We start from the raw sequence: 21,105 nt of genomic DNA, 5'->3' as shown, positions 1-21,105 counted from the left end.
TGTATTCCTTGAATTAAGATAAAAATATTAATTCTGTTATTTATTAATTATTAATTCACTGAGTACCTGTGCGAAGGCTAAAATAAATCCTAGGACGTCAGGTAGAAGCTTTAGGAGTCAACTACATTGAGTTGTATTTATTTCCTTGATTATGTTATTCTACTTACATATTTAATTAAACGTTTTATTTTACACTTCTTCCATCACTTTATTTTTACTAATTTTCATTCTATATAATTATTTACTTGTGTCATTCTGTTTATATTTTCTCTTTTTATTTTTTTGTATTTATTGGTTGTTATTCTGCTCTTTGTTCTTAGCCCTGAAGAAGGCTAGAAACTCTGGCCGAAACGTTAGCACTATTAAATAAGTTCTCTCAACTTGTTTGTGTTTTTACTGACCACACCCCCAACCATCTTCTCATCATAACTATACGTAGATTGTTCTTATTTATAATTCTATATGAAATATGGAACAGAAAAAAATTATATATTAAAATAGATAACTTACAATAGCCTCAGCAACAGAATTATTCAGCGGTGAGACCCTCATCACCAAAAAACTAGCAAGTGTTGACTTTAAAGCAAAATGCAATTTTCTGACTGGGCCATCCCGGAAAAATGGATAATATCTAGCAAATATTTCTTCAGTTGTAATTTGTTCTTCACATCCTAAAATTAAACTTTTTTTAAAATGTATCAATAATATATAAAATTAATACTAAGTCTACTGAACCTCCTAAAAAAACGAATGGACAAGGTCAGATGTAATACAATCCCATTTACGTTTAGGCAAATCTCTCAGTCCGTTACCTGTAGGTTGGAAGCTAATCACCCTTTTAGAAATTGGGAAAATAGACTTAGTAATTCTTCATTAGGTATTAGAAATTGCTAATTTATAATTTATGGTTGTACGAAATTTTAATCTGGCGCAAGAAATTTATTCTTTGACAAAACAAGCGAATGATGAATTTCAGTGGTCAAACGTATCCAAGGAGTTAACGAGCTTAAGCTACACTTTCCATAGAACTCCACAACCTGTGATAGAAATAATTTGAGCTAAGCCATGTTATATTAAGTTATCTAACTTAAAAAAGAGACCACTCAGCGCCCAATTTCCACAGAGTGGTACCTTCTTGTATTATTATACATTTCAGACTATATGATAGAATGAATATGACAACTCAATATTTTAATTTTCAAAAAATATTTGTTTTCAATATTTAAATTAGGATATTATTATGAGATACAAATTTCAGTCATTATTTATTTTAATATCATCTGGAAGATTAGTAGTAGAATGTGAGGATTGTAAGTAGATAGGCCGGGTTGTGGTCAAGATCGGTACAAAACTAGCCGACGGTTTGCACCACTTTGCAGGGCTGATTCCTGAAAGAAGAAATAAAAATTGGTATTCACCATTCCACTCTGGGTGAATACTGGGGGTCAAGTTTTTATTTCGTAGGACCAGCACAGAAATAAAAGTCGACCCTCAGACCGGATTCAAACCGGCGCCGCTTCATTCGCGAGGTCAACAGCTACAAAAGGCTGGAAAACATAGGAACTGTCACACTGCCGGACAGTATGGTAACTATTTTGTCAATTCAGCCGGTCAAAACAATTGCTGCGGGTTTATTGTTCGAAGTTTAGTTTCGTATTGATCTATTTAATAACGATATAATCGATGTGCAATCTTTAAACGCATTTATATGTTATAGTGCATAATTCATAATGTGCGAAAACTTGTTTTTAAAAGAAAAACACATTTCAAAATAATCAATTATAAAATAGGAAAAAATATATAAAACTAGATTATTTTCAAGTTAAATTAATATCTTTATTTATTTTATTTTTTAATGTCTTCCCCTAATTTTGGCTCCTTAATGCGCATTAGATTAATGAAGTAGTTAATAAACCTTAATTTGTTTTTTTACAATTAGTATCTTTTCGAACATCAAAATATGTTTTACCTTATTCTTTTGCTCTTTATTTGCCAACATAATGAATTGCGTCCAAAAGTATTCATTAGGATTGAACCTTGAACATTGACTTGGTAAAAAAAATTCCACCGGAACTCGTTGGGAAGGATAACTAATGCAGTATCAAAAATTGAAATCATAAAAAGAAAATTTGAAAAAAATTATGGGTATCTTTTCTTTCGCCATATTTCTTATTACAAATAAGCTTTTTCATGTTATTACATACTTACATACCTTGACTTTTACAATTTATAATTATATCAGAAATAGTTTTGAACTTTGAAGTTTGTTACACTGATTGTGCTCTCACTAATAGAAATTTTATGTAAGATAAAAGAAATCAATCTACAATACTATATACACTTATTTGGCTAGCCCTAGATGATATGACATGGCTATAACTTAATATTGCTATATAATATTATATAAATTATAATTTTATATTATGTGGCCATATTTAACAATTTAGAACAAAATCAATACTAAGAGAGTTTACGAAATGCTTTACAGTTTGATCCTTCTAGTGTTCTATTTTTAAATAGTCTATTAAAATTTCGAATAGATATGTAATTATAATTTTTAAGTAGATGTACTAATTTAGATTATGATGGAAAATTAATGGCGTTTAATATTCGTTTTTTTTTCCAGTTTTAAACACTCAATTTTAAACAAAACCACATACCTATCAATGAAAATATGGTTGAGAAGTAAAATATCATAAGTAGTAAGATGTTAATTAATTTATTAAAGTGTGTTACAATAAAAACTAATAATTTTTTTTCTGTTTTTATTTTTTTTTTTTATAAGACCCTTCTTCCTAGTTTATTTACTGTTTTGTTCAAACTTTTACGTTACACGATCATGTGCTTTACATAAAGTTATAATATTGTTATCCATACAATAATTATTGTTCTCCACCATTCACCATTAATTTCAAAGTTTTAATCTGTGGAAGAATAGATGATTAGCTAAAAAAATATGAACATAGTACTTGCCTCCACCGGGGAAATTAATTCTCATAAAGGCTGTCGATCCTAAAACACTTATGTATTGCAGTTTATTCTCAAAAAGCCCACGTAATGTATTTGCTAAATTTGGTTCCTTGAATACGTAGACAGAGGTACTTTCTTCATCAAGGGTATAGTTTAAATAAATCCCTTCTTGATCCCATTCTAAAGTCAGATGTGTCCATCGGATTCCAGATAGAAAACCAGGAACTGGAATAAGTATGGAATCCTGAAATAAAAAATATCACAATCAATTAATATAAACGATATCTCTTTCTCTCTTCCTTCTTTTCTCATAAATCATTATTTCATGGCTAGTCTTTCTAAAATCATCACAATTTTGAGAGATGAATAAAGATCACCCTTTGTATCATAATTCCGAACTTACAAGAAACGAGTGAGAGATTTTAGCATCAGCGTGAATTATGAGTTGATATTTGGTGAGGGAGATGGAGTTTATAAAACTACATAAGACTATCATCAAGGACCTATAGGTGACAAATTTCTACCAAAAAGAAAATTTCGCAACAGATAAATGTCACCTCAAATTCCGCTTGTATTCCTTATGAGAAGGTGGAATTAAAAATTGACATTACTGTGACCATAAGGCTATAAACCAGAGGTGACCAATCCAAAACACGCGTCCTACGACGTGGTACGCTGGGTGTTCGAAATTAGCATGAGTTAGGCCAGCAAAATGTTGTTTATTTTTTAATGTATACTTTGGTTATCAAAATTTAACTTAGTATGTTTGGTATAGGTAACAAAATTATAATACCCATAATATTGCCATTTGTAGATTGATATTACTAACAGTCGATATTATTTTCAATTTAATATTTTACAGATGCAGTTCTGAATATGAAGAGAAAAAAAAATCCTTTCCTTTATGTAGCATTCATAATAATAATAATATTCTTTATTTATTCTGGGATTGAACCCTTTAGAATAATATATAGATACAAATTAGGGTTTAGAGCCAAAATAAAATGAAATTATAAAACGCCATAAAATATAATTAAAATAATGAATTTGAAAAGATAGAAATGAACAACAATAATTAACAGAATATATAAAATAAGATTAGAACAAATAAAATAAAACCATATGTCATATCATTAAAGGTAACTTCTAAAAATAAAAAAAAATGATAAAAAGTCAAATGCAATTAAACTAAAAATAATAAATTAAAAGGTACAATTTCTGCTAACATACATATTTACAAGAATAAAAAAACAATGAAACATTAAATACAGATGAGGTCGAAGATACGGGATTTGAAGGTTGGAAGGGTATTAGAACTACGAATGAAGGAGGGAATAAATACAGTTCATCTTTTGCCAAATTTCCTTACCTCTACATTTAAAAAAATAATAATACTAAATTCAACCAGATTGCCATTATCACGGTTTTGAAAATTTCCCAGGAAAAATATGTGTGAACTTGCCCACCTATTTGGGATCAATAGATGTTTGTACTTGAAATATTTGACTTACATTATTATCACAATTATTACAATTTTATCATGATAACCAACCATAATTTGATATTCACTCACATTGCTAAATTGCTGATTAATTAAAGACAAGGGATAAAATAGAATCCTAAGGATTATATTTCTTGTATTTTTTAGTAGGTCAGAAGTATAGAAACAAATAAAATCTAATACAATTATTTTTTGTTTACCACTTTACTAGTCCCATCTTTACCATAACAAACACTAATACTAAGAAATTCACATTACCTCAGGAGGATTGACAATAACTCCCGTTAAATTGTTGCTAAGTACAATTTCAAATCCCATGTCCCATCTTAAAAATTCACTACTGTTTGCCGGAATCGCCAAAACACTTAGTGCTATTCGGACCTGATCGGTGAATACTGTTGCTGGATTCCATAGTTTGACAGATATATTCAAGGAGTTCAAGGAACCATTAAAAAGAGTGTAATGTGTGTAATAATCGATGTCTCTTCCGACGGCGCAAAATAGGTAAGGACCTGCAAACAAATAAGATTCATTTATAGTTGGAAAACTTAAATTAAAAAAAAATAATTGAATGCTATTTATTTTGTTCTCAGTATCACCTGGATCTTACAATGAACTTTTGAACTTCATAGTAATATTTTTGAAAATAGCGGTACCGACTAAACTTAAATTAAAATGATGGCTTTGTTTTCATTTCCTAGTGCTTGTATAACTTATAATATGCAAACTATGTTCCGACGATGTGGAGTAAACACAATAAATTCTTTGACCAGTTATAATGGAAGTTATAAAGGGTTATTTTAAAAAAGTTTTAATCAGATAATTTTTTTTTCAAATGTCTAGCTTAATCCAATTCTGTTGATGAAACGAACAGACTCCTTCCCATTCAAACAAAAATTAATAAAATAGCAAATATTGAAGATTAAAGACAAATTAACAAAAAAGTAATACAATGTCAACACTGTCATACTCGTGTACAATATTTATACTCGACCAGAGGATTTCCGAATCAGATATGCGTCTTTTCATTCCAAACTCCGAATCCATCCTAACCCATTAGTTCTTAATCGCTCATCCTTAATAATTTTCCGAGGCGTCTGAAAAGAAGATGGCCACGGGACCTTATATTTTAAATTAATACTTGAAGTACCACCAACGGGTGGTTCTTTCCCTAGATTTTCAAGTTTAGATGAAACAGTCCACAGATTTACTTATTTTATTTATTATTTATACAGTTGTAAATTATATTAAATAAATAAATAAAAAACAAAACAAAAAAACTTAGGTTTAATGATGTAAGATTAACGAACCATGAGGAGAACTTAAAAATATATATGAATGAAAAATATACTCAAGAACGCATTTTAAGCAACCTATTTTGAATAACAGCTTCAATGGGAAGTGTCAAAACATGTGGATTTCCATCTTACCATTTCCTCCCCTACCGACGGTGGACTGTTAAAGAAATTTCTATTACAGAAGTGGCACGGAGTATGTGATTCAAGTTGTTCTAGGTTCATATCTGTGCCTGCAGCAGTTTGTAAACTTTTTTTTTTTTTTATCCCCCTCCCTTGCCATTTCTGGCATAAGGGGTGCGGGAGCAGTGGGGTAGTGCGCTGGGGTTTGCGCATGCCACTGCTCCCAAAGATCACCAAAGCAGTTTGTAAACTAGCAAATGATAAGGTTTAATGTTACCTCATTATATAGGGGCAACAGAATCGGTTGTAGCGTTATGTACTAAAATATGATCTAGCTCCATCGAATTTTCTAGCCCCAAATATCAGGAAACAGTTCAATCTCAGCCACAGTTGTATCTGATGTGAAGACCGGTGAGAAAATTGGCATAAATAAACCCCAAGGCATCCTAGGCAATGCTTTGGGGGGTCGGATATCAGGAGGAAGGAGTTGTTTTTTTTAACTACTGAAAAATTCCAAAAAGTTTATTTAAATTCAAATACATTTTGAGGATAAATAAAAGAATATTAACAGATCATTGGTGGTATTTCCGTTCGAAATAGTATTTAATTTAATCGTTCTTCCCTGTAATTTTTTTTTCATTTTATTAATTTATTATTTTTTTTTTTTATGGTCCTCCCCCTCAGTCATAACGCTGTATGTCTCCTTCCGACTGGACCACCCTCTCGTCCATCGGGACTTATAGTAGTTTCATTAATAGACCCTACCGCACAAAATTGCATAGTTTCAAAACTTTGTGTCCCAAAATGACCAAATAGCCTACTTTGACTGGACTGCTGACCATTGCCAGAATTCCAATATTTCATATTTAAAAAAGGTCTCGTTGCGTCGCTTCGTTCTTCAAGAAGAATTATCGTCATGAGGGAAGCTCAATAAGGATTCTGGCATAAAATTAGAATGATGAGTGAGGTTCTGATGAAATTTAAATGAATTATTGTCTAAGAAAAATGGGGCATTGAGGTCGTGATGTAGCATATTGTCTGATACATAATATGGAAAAAATAAAAGATTAAAAACATTTAAAAAAAAAATAAATAAAGAAGTTTATAAAATGCATACCCATTTTGTGGAAATATAATTCCCCCTTGTAGATCGGCGTATTGAAATATATGTCACACAGAGGAACGTCACAGTAGGACTTTCTCAGCCAAGGATACGTTCCGCTGTCGTGAAATTCCCAATGCACATAACAATATGGACCAGCAGGATCATAAGTTGGATTCCTACAATAATTTTGGACCAGATGAGCCTTTACGGCAGTGACATTTTTAAATGGTATATCGACGCTCCATTGCTCGCACTTTCCGTATGTAGAGACATTGAGAAAACCATGATATTCCAAACCAGGTCCAGTTAATATGCAATCTGAAAGAACAAAGAAAATTATACTCATATTACAACATAACTCCTTAAGATCATTGCAATAATAACGTACGAATGAAAAGATGTTCAAATAAAGTAATAAAATTATAAATTAAGAATAAAACTTTAGTACATTTACAATGAATTATATTTCCCAAACGATTTCCCAGTGGCCAGGGATCAAGAATAAAAAAATAAAATGATTTTTTTTTTTAAATTGACTTTAACATATAAATAATATTTGTAGTAAAAGAAAAAATTTAAAATACTGCAATCAAAAATAATGAAATTATAACTAAACATAAAATGATTGGATGGATCAGGGAGAATAAGGCAGTTGATAAGGAAAGTTATATAAGGTAGCTGAAAATTTAACTTTTGAACACTTCTATTTTTTATGGATAGTAATAATTTCGTTTGATTTACTTTGTTGCAAAATTTATAATTTCATTTCTATGACATACATATTGCGGACCTAGAATGTAAGAGGCACTACTGGACAAATTTCATTTTTGAGTTAGTAGCGTTGTAGATCACTATTCAGTTAGTCCCATTTTAATATTCGAGGAAATAAATCTTTTGTAGTGTTTGCGGTTGGCGCCAGAATGCGGTAAGGGTTCTTTGTTCCAACCTAGTTAGTTGATGAGGTTCTTGTTTGGAAGAAAAAGGACAAAACTAAAAACTCCAGCATAACACCTGCTAATTGATGAGATTTTCAGAAATCGTTAAGGCCGATATCTACATGGTAGTATCATTTTCATCGATTCAATTCATAACTTTTCTGTTCGCATGCGCAAATGATCTTTCCTTGCTACACATATATTTCGAAAAGAAGCTGCTCAGATTTGGAGAAAAGTTGGGAATCATCGTTAAAATGATCTAGCATCAATTGTATCAATCTATTGACTGCTTTTTTTGGGCATGCGCAAAAGGACTTTCCATATAACGCCTATATATCAAGAGACCGTCTGTCTGCTTTGGCCCAAATTTAGAGGAAAAGGTTGTATGTAAACATGATGCAGTATAAATTTTATGAAGTTTTTTAGTTTTTGAGGAAATACATGTATATGTGTTTGTAGGAAATAAGTTTGAACAGGTAGATAAGTTTCAGTATTTAGGTTCTACAGTAACTAGAAAAAACGAATTGATGAGGAAATAAAAGCTAGGTCGAAGGCGGGAAATGCTTATTATTTTTCAATTTCAAAACTCCTTAGCTCCCGCCTTTTATCGAAAGGCTTAAAAATTAGAATTTACAAAAATATTATCCTTTCCACTGTTCTGTATGGATGCGGGACGTAGCCACATTAAGGGATGAACAATGCATTTTAAAAAAATAAGAATTAACAGGAGAATTTAGAAGATTATTCTACGCTGAATTAAGGGACAAGTTATAGCATTGGGGCGTATAAAATGGGCGTGTAAGGTTGAAGGGCCTAGTAACGAGCGGATCCTTAAAATGTTAATAAACACTGAACCGACGGGTAAACGTCCGAAACGTAGATGGGAGGACTGCATTAAAACTGATTTAGTAGAATTGGGTTTAGAGGGGCATCACTGGAAGGATGTATGCAGAGAACGTTTAGTGGTATCGGCATCGAACCTTCGGGTTCGTTGGGCCTTTATTATTTATTTATTTAGTGTTAACCATCCCTCGAGTGGTAAAATAAGGAAATAACAGCACAACTCGAAAAAACAAATATTAAAATTATGCTTCTTGAAATTGTCAACACTGGGGAGGGTTAGACCGTGTAAAACTGGAGCAATAAAGGATCATCCTAAAATCAGACTATTTTTTTATGTTGTGCCCATTTCATTTTTGATCAGCGATATGTATACAAATGAGTACATGCTTATCACCACGAATTTACTCTTTATGTATTAATTTTTCTAGTGTTATACACTAAACAATATATGTCTTATCAATTACATTATCGATAGTTTGCTCAAGAGCAGAAGTTAACATGCTAAATTATTATCCTTTAGATTGGAGAAAGATAGTTCGGCTTGCGGTCAATAAAGGTATCAAAATAGTAATAGAAAATAAGAATGAAGTTCGTAGAAGAACTTCATTCTTATCAGCCCTGACGAAACCCCGCAAAGTGGGGCGAAACGTTTTTTAACAACAAATAGTTTTCTTTTACTATTTTTATACCTTTATTGACTGCAACTTGGACTATCTTCCTACAATCTACTTCATACCGTCAAATATCTCCTTCCAATAATTATCCTTTAGTTTGGTTGTCATGGGCGCAAAAGGTGTATTTTTTAGGTGGACAAATATGGTGATTAAGTATATTTCGTAATAAATTATAATTGTTGAAAGTTAAACAAAAGCAGAAAATTACATTAAAAAAGTTAATCTTTTTGAAAAATATGAAGAAAAAACATATAAAACAAATGTAGATATATAAGTAGTGTTTTTCTATATATAATACTTATCTAACTGTTTTAAGTTTTCATATAATTTAATTAAATATAAGGTTAGTCTAATTAGTCGATACTAGGTAATTACGTCGACGTTCACAGTAAGAAATTGAGCAGTTTTCTCGTTTTTTATTATCTTTTCTGTAACACCATGGTACTGGTGAATTGTCGGGATTCCTGCAGTAGTAGCTTGCTTTGGTAATTGATTCATCTGGAAAGTCTTTACTCTGGAAGGGTTTTATCTGCATCTAGATAACACACAAAATTTAATTATTATTTCATTTTCTTATTATCTGTTCACAATACAACAATTATTCATGTTTAAACAAATAGAATATCTTATTTCAGGTAGGTTAAAGGTTACAGAACAGTCTAAATAAAAAAAACTTTATTTATAATTTTGACAAAGAAGGTTGACTGTGATAAATAATTTTAATTTTTAATTTAATTTGAATAATTGAGGATAATTGGTGGACTGATGAAATGAAATGACCAAAGCAGAATAGCTTGCATAAAGTTGTTTTTTAAATGATGTGGATTTAAAATTGTATTAAGATCGTCCTCTTGGGCCGTCTGTAGCTCAGTGGTTATGACACAGTCTTACCAATTTGATGTCTATTGGCGGTGCCGGTTCGAATCCGGCCTGGGACGTTGACTTTTTTCATTTAGTGGCAGTCCCACAAAATGAAGAACTTTGACCCCCAACCATGGTTAGGCAAATATAGGACTCCAATGGTCTTTTCAGTCTTAGCCGAAAAAGAAAAAAAAAAAAAAATTGTCCTCGAGGATTGAATTGGTTGGATTGGATTGATTGAATTGGCCGAAACGTCGGACTTACAAAGGAATAAAATATGTTTTGAGACTAAAATGGATAAAAAAGGTTTATTTATTTAAACTATAAAAAATTTTATTCATAATTAATTTTTATTCTAAATAAAACACTGCATAAAACAACATTAAACAGTTTTTAGAATAATCAGGTTGCTATTGGAGAATTCCAGACAAAACGCCTAAATTTCTCCGAGCAGAATTAATAATTAATTTGTCAATGTTTCCCCAATTTAAACAGTCTTTTTCAGAACCAACTTTTTCTACGATCCCTTTATTTAGTCTCCATGTATTACAAATAATTGATATTTTATTTTAATACGTAATTTTTTTAATAAATCGATAAAGTTTCAAAACTAAATTTTCATATTAAAATAGATAAAATCGACTCTAAAGATTTTTTCATCCTCACCTTTTACATTTCAGTTGTAAATAAATATAAGTTTACTTCTAATTTGATTAAATATAAATTAAACTAATAAAATAAAATATAAGGTCACGTCTAATTACTCTATTCTAGATAATTACTTTTACATTCACAATAAGAAACTGTGACTGTCTATTTTCAGTTATTGCTGACGTAACTAAAATATTTCGGACCAAAGTTTTATTCGATGTGATCAATATCATAATGTGACAAAATTTGGACTTTTCTAATGTACGTGCTAAACTAAATGTACAAGAGTATATCCTTACTTTAAGGTGAGAAAATATAAAAATGCAAAGCAAAATTAGTGAGAATATGACATAAGCTATAAAATGGACATCTATTTTAATATATGTTTGCTTTCTCTTGAAATCGACTCAGACTCTAAATAAAGACATGATACACAAAATAATATTATACCATTGCAATGTTACATTACTATCACTATAACTATCACTACATTATTATTATATTGTATATTAATTTTCATTATTACTAATAATATTATTACCAACTATATTAATATCAATGTTATTAATATATTACATAACATGTTACTATAGCTCTATAGCACTTATTTTCTACTATACTATTGTTACGATATTTTGGGTTTAAATCAATTGATACAATTTTTTATTTAAAGATAACCAGCGGTTAATGGTTTTTTTTTTCACTATCAACAATACTTGGTTACTTGCGTGTAAAAGTACAACAGTCCTGTAAAAAATTCAGTTATTTCAGCCCAATTTCAGATTACTTAAATGAAAACTACGTATAGATACTAGTAAAAATTGATAAGTCTGCCAAGCATAGTTTGAGGGAATACAAAATGGCGGCTGTTTCAAAACGTTAAAAAAAAAATAATTTTTCATTCGGAGCTCCATATCTTTGAAACTACCAACAATACTTGAACATTTAATAAAACATAATTTAAAGAAGAGTAAATTTACTAAAATATGTGATGCCGTTTATCAATTTCAAGCGCTTTTTGAATATTGCTAGATTAAACTATCTTAAAGTCTCTCCTTCCCGTTTTAAGCTAATATTTCGAAAGTGATATAGGGCCGTCGCTTCCCGTGGATATTAGCGGGGCGGGTCCGGCGGGAAAGGATTGCCATTATTTTTGTGTTATGATCTTCTCATGTGGGATTGTGACATGTCGTAAATCGACCAACCTACTCGCTATAATTGCCTGTTTAAAAAGTCACATAAGTAAGGCTACCATGGAGGGCGGGAGTGGAGGGTTTGATGCCGTTTTTCAATTTCGATAAGTTGATACAGGTTTTAAAAGCAACATTTAATAAAAAATGTACTGAAAAATCAGCAGTTAGTGAATTTATTGTGGAAAATCTAGATCGCAGGAACAATAGGACGTACAGATGTCTATTAACATTCAAATTAAAACTAGTTTAATGTGTTACAAAGTAGTTCATAAGGTTTATCTTCGATGGGGTAGTCGTTTTCATAACATTTACATATGAATATGAATTTTGCAAATAAAATTTTGTCCAAACAACTAGAAATCAATTTATTTTAATAAATATCAGTAAAACTGCCAGTCCTGCGAAGATAAACGTCATAGACTACTTTATTTATTTTAGTACATTAAACTAGCTTTAATTTGAATGCTAATAGACATCTGTACGTCCTATTGTTCCTGCGATATAGATTTTCCAAAATAAATTCACTAACTGCTGATTTTTCATTACATTTTTTATTAAATGTTGCTTTAAAAAAAAAAAAAAAAAACTGTATCTCGAGAACTATTGAACGTAAAGAGCTCTTTTAAGGCTCATATTTTAGTAAATTTACTCTACTTTAAATGATATTTTATTACGTTTTCTAGTGTTGTTGGTAGTTTTAACGATATGGAGCTCAGAATGAATAAATATTTTTTACATCATTTTGAAACAGCCATTTTGTATTCCCACTATACTTGACACACTCATCAATTTTGACTAGTAATTATACATAGTTTTCATTAAAGTAATTTGAAATTAGGGTTAAATAACGAACTTTTTTCCTCTTGGACTATCCGTTTCTAGCCTGGTTAGACCAGCACTAGGGCAACCATTGTATCTTTAAAATGAAATTAAAATGTTTTACATATATCTTCACTAACATAAACAGATATTTAAAATAATTGAGTGTATATAAACTCAGCCTAATCAATCAAACATACAACTTGAAGACGGAGTTAGACAATCGTGCAATTCCTGGACACTGAATACAATAATTTTATTTTATTAATTTTTAATAAATATTTTTACCTGTTTGTATAGCAATGGGTTGTTCCAGTTAATACAAATATTTTTTGATTCTGTCGAATACATTTTTCCTTCATACTCAATTCCGCGTGGGGTTAGTAGGCAGCCTTGCACCAATGATGTATATGATTCATCTAAAGGTAAAATTATAATTAGCAAAAAAAATACTACTAATATTTTTTGCCATACCTTAATTTTAAATTAATTTCACATGGGTATATTAATAACAGATTAATATACAAATTTGAAATAAATTTATTTATCTTTTAAATTTTGAAAGAAAATCTAACTACACTAATGCTGTTGTGAACCGGCGATAACGTTTTTAAATCTTATAGCTGGAATCAGGATCGGACGTTGTACAACCAGGGCATATTCACAATAACTTTTAATTACATACTTCACAGTTTTTAAAAGCAACGGACAGAAAATACTATTTACATCGTATCGTATCTTTCCACAAAACGTTTGACAAACACCAACTGGAAGATCAATTTTGACAAACTATAAGTTTATGGATATGGAAAGATAAATTGACCAAAGAGTGGTGATGGGGGAAAACTGATACCAAGATTAGGTAAACAACTTGAAATTTAATGGATGAAAGTTTTATTAAATTTAAAATTTATACGAAAACTATTAGAAGGCAATTTTTCCATGCAGACCCGCCCCACTAAAAACCCCATTTGCGGCCGGCCTATATTACTTTTGAAAAATTTACTTGAAACGGGAAGATGATACTTAAAATAGTTTGATCGAGAAATATTTAAAATGTGACTAAAATTGTAAAACGGCGAGAACCCGCCACTCCTGGCCTCCGTGTGGTAGACTTACTTATCTTATCTTTCAAACAGTCAGTTATAGGCAGTATGCTAGTCGATGAACGATATGTCACAATCTCACAAGAGGAGATCATAGTATAAAAAATAACTCTCCTCAATAAACCCCTTTTTTAGCGAAGGTCCTATATAACTTAAAACGGAAAGAGGAGATAGATCGATCGAGTTAGATAGATCGAGCAATATTTAAAAAACGCCTAAAATTGGAAAACGGCCTACAACCAAGACCTCCAATACAACATAAATGTTCTGCATGAAGAAATGGCCTCGATACACATGAAAATTAACCCGGAAAAGACCAAATGAAAGAGAATGGGAAAGAAACTCCTGAGAATAATGAGGGTGATCAGAGCGAACGGAGAAAGACTAGAGCAGAATTTCTAATAACTAGGTGCTCATCTCAACGAGAGCGGCTACATTGATGGGGAAGTTTCTCAATGAATCAATGCAGCTGGAAGAATATTTAGTTTGCTCCGAAGGGGTTTCCTGGGCAAAAGGGAGGTACCGAGAAAAACTAAAATAATGATCTACAAATCGATGTTCTTCCCTATTCTATCCTATTCTTCCGAATCGTGGTCCTTCACCTCGAAACACAAGAGACGGATCCAATCCATGGAGATGCGGTACCTTCTTGAGGTGGAAGGAAGGACACGATGAGAGTACGGAACAGTAAAACTTCGGATTAACCTCAGAGTCAAACCGGCTGAGAGCATCCTAGAAGGACATAAGCTAAGATGATTCAGACACTTCCTTCGGATAGACCAAGAAAGAACTGCCAGAAAGATATATGAGACTCGCGTGGAGGGAAGAAGGCCAAGAAGAAGGCCGCGCATTTCCTGGGAGGAGAGTGTTAAGGAAGCGTTCAGGAGGCGAGATATGGACTGTAGTAGTAGAAGGGAGATGGTCCAAGAGCGAGATATCTGGTCCAGACTCAGCAAATTGTAACTTCACACAGCGTAAGCGGTAAAGGGGATAAAATGATGATGATGATTGGAAAAGGCGTGAAGAATCCATAAAAAAATATACATTTTTTAATATTTTAGACCAAGAGTGCCCAATATATTTAAAGGACTTAAAATTTATAACATATGGCACTACCAAGTATTCCAAATAAAGGCAGTGTCCTTTCTGGCGTCGCACAACTGAGCGTCAGCGATGGTCGCTTAGACGGGCTAGGAAAAAACATGAAACATATGAAATATAGTCGAGTGTCCAAATTGAACCTCAAATGTTTACTATGGACACTCAACTATATTCAATATGTCTAACATATTTCTTTGGCCGAGTCCGGTCTGAACAAGTGTAGCGCACTCGAGCCACTATGTAAGCAAACATGGGAGATATTGAATATAGTGGAGTGTCCTCACTGACCATTACAAGAACACTCAACTATATTTGAGCGATTATACCCATAATATCGCCCTTAATCTTCAGTTTTACAATTACTACTATGATAACTCTTCTGTCATTTGTGCAAATGCATGCTCACATCTTTTAAATTCCTTTCAACCTCTCTCTCTTTTATTTATTTTATTTCACTTTTTTTGGCGCTATGGATCTTGCTGAGGTGAGTATGAAAATGTATTTTAGTCCAGACAAATTTTCATTTTTTGATTATTTATAATTATATACTTGTATGATGTGGAAAATGAGCAATGGAACTGTTTTTATGTGTTTAAATCTTCCCTTCCCCTCACCATTCCCAATGAATCCAAGAGACCCCATTCAAGAAATAATAACATAATACTAACTTACAATTATTAAAAAGAGAAAAATAGAAATTATTGTATTAGAAAACTGATTGACATTAGCAGAATAAATATACCGTAAATGAATTTCTCAGTGACATATCTTGCATTATTATGATTACAAGGCGCATTTTTAAATTTGTTCATACGAATTCTAATTTTCTATCTTTTAAAATATTTTTATAATTATATTTTTATAACCTATTTACATCATAAAAAAAATGTGATCAGAACGAATTTATATGTACTTAAAATTATATGGTTGTTATCAACGTCACAGAGAACTGAATCATTTCCATTTTTAATTTTGTTAATATTTTCAAGAATATAGAGTCTCGAATTTTCAATTAGAACCTTATCAATATTTATTTATTTTTATAAGTTTCCTTTACTTGGTCTGGAATGCCAGGTACACTGGCTTTAAATTTATTTAATAATTTAAAACATTCATCCAACAAAAATTTTGTAGTTTGAATTTCATTGTATTTAGTTGACATAAGACCAAGAAAGTAAGACCAATTCCTAGCATTTTACTATTAACTTTTTCATAAACCTTTCCGCCCCTGGGACTCATCTCCTCTATTTCATGTTCAAATCCAAAGTCTCCATCGAAGACTTTGTAGAAGACGATGCACTTAGTTACTTGGAGTTTTGAATAATAACAAATATTACCACTAAAAATTGTTTTATTGTGTTTAACTATCAATTTATATTCATTGAAAGATTTGTGCGGTTGACACTGGCAACACTGCTGATTGTAACCTACCTTCCCGCTACGGACTAAGTCGTTTAACCACGTTCTTGTCCTCATGGCGTTTTGTTATGTGTTTTTATGTAATGAGATCTTTTTATAATTATATTCAACTTTTATCGACTCTGCTAATTTTTATTTAACCCATTTACTTCAATAAAAAACGTAAGCAGAAAGTTAGCATTCAATTATTGGAGGTAACGTTATTTCGTTGATTTTTCATTTTTTTAATCATTAAAAATGAACCTACGATTGTAATTTGCAATGTCATTTCAGTTGTATAACTATATCTTTTGTATGCTTTGCTCAAATTATCCAAAAATGTAATTTTATGCATTGATCGTGAAATATGCAAAAGAGAATTTGGCTAATAGCACTTAAGTACACTAAATATCTTTAAGTTAAAAAAATTGTTTAAAGAGAATAAACTATGCAATAACATAAAATTATAGGCTCTGGTTATAATTATTTTAATTTAATATTATAAATATAATCTTATATAAATTAAAGCCACCAATATGACCATTATAGACATACCTTCTAAATTCGGACTCGTTAGATTAAATTCCATAGAGACTTGGTCTGGTTCAACATCATAATCAAATAAGACTATAACATAAAAGGATGTTAGATAATAATATTTTCGTATAAGTAAACAATCTAATTAATTGCATTCTAGTGGGTTATTTAATTAAATGAAAACAATAGAATATTACTTACACTTTGCATAAGGCAGTCGTCCGTGAGTCATACCTGAAAACAAACTAATTATGAGTTTATACTATATGGTGAAAAAAATGTTTATGTTTAAATGACTGCATGCATTAAAATATATTATTCCTGATACTTCAATTTAATAATGTTCCTAAGATATCTTTACGTAAATGTAAAATTGTAATCAGATGTAAATCTAATATTGATAGAGATATCATTAAACATTAGTTTTATCATTCTTTGCAGTATGCTACGATTAATTACTGTGAAACATCTATTTTATGAATTATTCCATTTATATTACGCAAATAAATAAATATATAATATATACTCGCTCATGAAGATAAATGTGCATCATAGATAAATATTAATTATAAGTTTTTGGTATTTACTCTTCATCTACAAAGCAATTCTATTAAATATCCTGAGATGTATGCGCCCCCAGGCTGAAACTGGAAACTTTGGCACCGATAGAAGAGCAGGTTGGCATCACTTCAGCCTCCCTGGAAGCGATGTCGTAGTTTATTACTCGGTATATGAGGCACTGAGGCACAAATTCCCAAGGGAAAATGAGACTACATCTTGTAAAATATTGCATAGCCTCCGAACATGACCAGAGATAACTAACAGTCAGATGCGAGTCTTCAGTGAGAACCTTTTCTGAGGACCAACACATCAAAGAATCCAATGTTGTTGATTTACTACCTCCCTACAGTACTATCAACCTTCAATCTACTTACCGAGTCGCTACGCTTTTTAATTTATTAAAAATAAGCTTTATTAATTATAAATACTTTTACTCTGAAAAAAATCTTTGCTTAAATCTTTATAAAATTCTTCTAGAACAACAAAATTGACATCTGGTGTATGAGCCCTACAATCTTGTGAGATGAAGTAAGATCTAGTGTGAAGCAGGCGTTTCGGAATTGAATTTGACCATTCATTTAATTTATCAGGAAATCTTAGAACTATTCCGAAGAAAGCCAGCATTCTCAACAGCTAGCGAGTTTCCACCAACTGATAGACCAGCTTCACACTGACAATATGAAAAGGCAAATAAAATAAATTGTTTTATTTATGTACAAATGTATTAATCTAATATTTTTTAAAAAATCCTGAAGAATTCAGAAGACGAGGGGATGGTTGATTTGATGACGAATGTCGAGAAGCGTTACGAGTTAGGAATGAACAAAGATTAATCATGCTACAGCTCAGTACAAGGCAAAGCACCGTGGATTACATGGGTCGCCGAAAAACAAAAAAATTATGGGAGCCTAGAAAAGATATTTCTAAAAAAGCAGTTAGAAGATATTGAAGAATTAAGAAGCATCAATAAAGCAAGAAACTCCTATGGAACAATTAAACATATACACAGAGGTTCCCAACCTCCTATATTATAATTTTATTTAATACCAGGGCCTTACATGGTTGATATAACAGTTCAATTTTTTGTTTAGTCTAACAATTGATTGTGGGGAGGTTAGTCTCGTGTTTCCAACTTGAAACTGATACTCACAAAGATAAAGCAGTTATTGATTATAGTAGAACATTTTAAAGATGTATACAGTAAAACAAGGCAAGAAATAGATACGAACTTAACCCTATAAAATAACGAAAATGATATTTAACTGCCAAATATAGAAATATGGAATATTTCTGATGAAATATACAAAACAAATATAAAACAATACAAACTGGCAAAGACTATCTCAGAATCAGCTGAATTTTTCAACAACTGTGGGAATGTTACCCAAGAACAACTATACTCCCTGATTTTAGACTATAAACTTCAACATAACAATTACCGTTGAAATATCATTTCTTGCAATATCCAATAAAATATTCTCAACTATCTAATAGAAAAAGCTGAAGTATTATGCAAAATATATTATAATGGCGCAATTGACCAAATGTCTGTTATAAGGCAACTGTTTGCAAAGAAACTGGGTGGACACAATTTATTTGCATATTATCTTCATTGATTGCCGTCAGGCTTCCGATACTTTCAACAGAGTTATATTATTGATATATTGAATAACAAGAATTCAATGTTCCTCATAAACTGATTCGACTAATTAATAGTTGAGAGAAAAAAAGTTGTGGTGTACAATATTGATGGTAAAGTTACCGTCGGTGGTAGAATGAGCCATGACTTCGCAATCGACTGGCCTAAGGCAAGGCTTGATATCTCAAGAAATATCTTACATTCATGTGTTCAGTTATGAAGTGCATATGCAGATGATATTTTCCTGATTTCTCGGAATAACTCATCACTTAAAGAGTCTTTTAATAGTGTATGAAGATTCAGAGCAAACGATGAATCATACTCCTATCAAAACATAGATGAAAATGTGGTCCAATTTATTAAGGCGCACCGCACTGAATGGCTGGGCCATATAAGGATGCACCAACACAGAATGCCGAGCAAATTATTGCGTAGAAATGTAATTGGTTAAAAAAAGAAGAGTGGGACGACCACAAAGACGCTGGCTAAAAGATCATGAGGAGGACCTACAAGTTTTAGGAGTCACAAGATGGAGATAAAAGGAAATGCATAAAAACCAGTAAAGCGATATTGTTAAGGAAGCCAAGACCCACCTCGGACTCTAGCGCTGTCCAGTAAGTAGATTAAATTATATCAAAGTCGTTGTAGCTATAAAGGGTGGATATATTTTTTCTGAATATGGGGTATAACCCAGAAAAGATAAACGAATACATATGAAAATAACGAACGGTTTAATAAAAAGGAAGTAGTAAATAAAGTAACACTATTTAATACTAAAGCATTAATTAGGCCAGGTTAAGATGTAAAATAATTTTAGGTTAGGACAGAAATTCAATAACCTAAGAAATATATATGTAAACAAAATCACTAGCAATAAGCAAATAGCTTTTTTTTTTTGCATCATGCACTTCTACCATTTAAACGTACTTAGCCATTCAAGAAGACAAAATAGGTCCCCATTGTAATCAATGTATGGATCAAATATGCATTGGCCAAATATCTAGATGAAAAAGCCGGCTTATGTTGGTTCTTGGTACTTTCGAACTGCAGTTCAAGAACGGTAAAAAATCGGAGCAGGTCCTCGGATTATGGCTGTTCAAGGGCAGCAAGCACACGAGGACCTATGGATGTTTATTCCGGACGAAAACCCCATGTGGTTATATTGAACTTCACGGAAAACAACAATCCTTTTCCTGAATAAAGTAACAGGGTTGTGGCATCACTTTATATAAGTTTTTAAAAACTTTAAAGAACATGCATTTATTCTACTCATAATAATGACAAATGAATTTCATGAAAAAAATTAGTCTTACGAAATCCACGGGCTTTGGGATCATCTTTCAACTTTCCTGGTGTCTCAGCAACTCCGTTAAGAGCTAAAAAACACAAACAAGTAGAAATTCGTGATTTTCATTGAATTTACAATTATAGTTCTAACTGCTTGACTATAAAAACTTATTTCTACTTAAACAGTAATGATTTTTAAGCTAACTGACTAAAATAATATAGTGATATTATCAGTAGTCTTAAAAACCTTTTTTCAGATAAATATTTGTTAATTTTGTACTATCTCCGAGAATAATTATAATCAGCTAAATAATTATACTTAGAGATAATTATAGTCAGAAATAATATTAATTATTACTTATTACTGATTGGAGAAGATGGTCGGGGGGGGGGGGGGTGCGGTCATCTTCTCCAATCAGTAATCTACGGTCAACTATATACACCTCATTATTACTTATTACCTTTAATCAGGACTGATTAAATAGTTTCATATAATATATGATATT

The 21,105-nt window shown here is 31.4% G+C and overlaps 1 protein-coding gene across 1 annotated transcript in view; it reads right to left on the bottom strand.

The window, feature by feature from the left end:
- LOC106683889 (uncharacterized) overlaps positions 1-20,688 on the bottom strand; it is a gene marked incomplete at its 5' end in the record, with an annotated part of 76,895 nt that extends 56,207 nt beyond the window's left edge. The window contains 9 exon segments of the mRNA XM_067045702.1: positions 511-671; positions 2,974-3,214; positions 4,730-4,983; positions 7,007-7,312; positions 9,822-9,981; positions 13,259-13,389; positions 17,131-17,202; positions 17,314-17,346; positions 20,626-20,688. Of these exon segments, the coding sequence (XP_066901803.1) occupies positions 511-671; positions 2,974-3,214; positions 4,730-4,983; positions 7,007-7,312; positions 9,822-9,981; positions 13,259-13,389; positions 17,131-17,202; positions 17,314-17,346; positions 20,626-20,688 (1,421 nt within the window).
- Between the last annotated feature and the right edge of the window lie 417 nt (positions 20,689-21,105).

The sequence above is a fragment of the Halyomorpha halys genome, unplaced genomic scaffold, assembly GCF_000696795.3.
Source record: "Halyomorpha halys isolate HHAL.00 unplaced genomic scaffold, Hhal_1.1 Scaffold525.1, whole genome shotgun sequence".
Lineage (NCBI taxonomy): Eukaryota > Metazoa > Arthropoda > Insecta > Hemiptera > Pentatomidae > Halyomorpha > Halyomorpha halys.
This window is presented reverse-complemented; position numbering and strand designations above follow the sequence as displayed.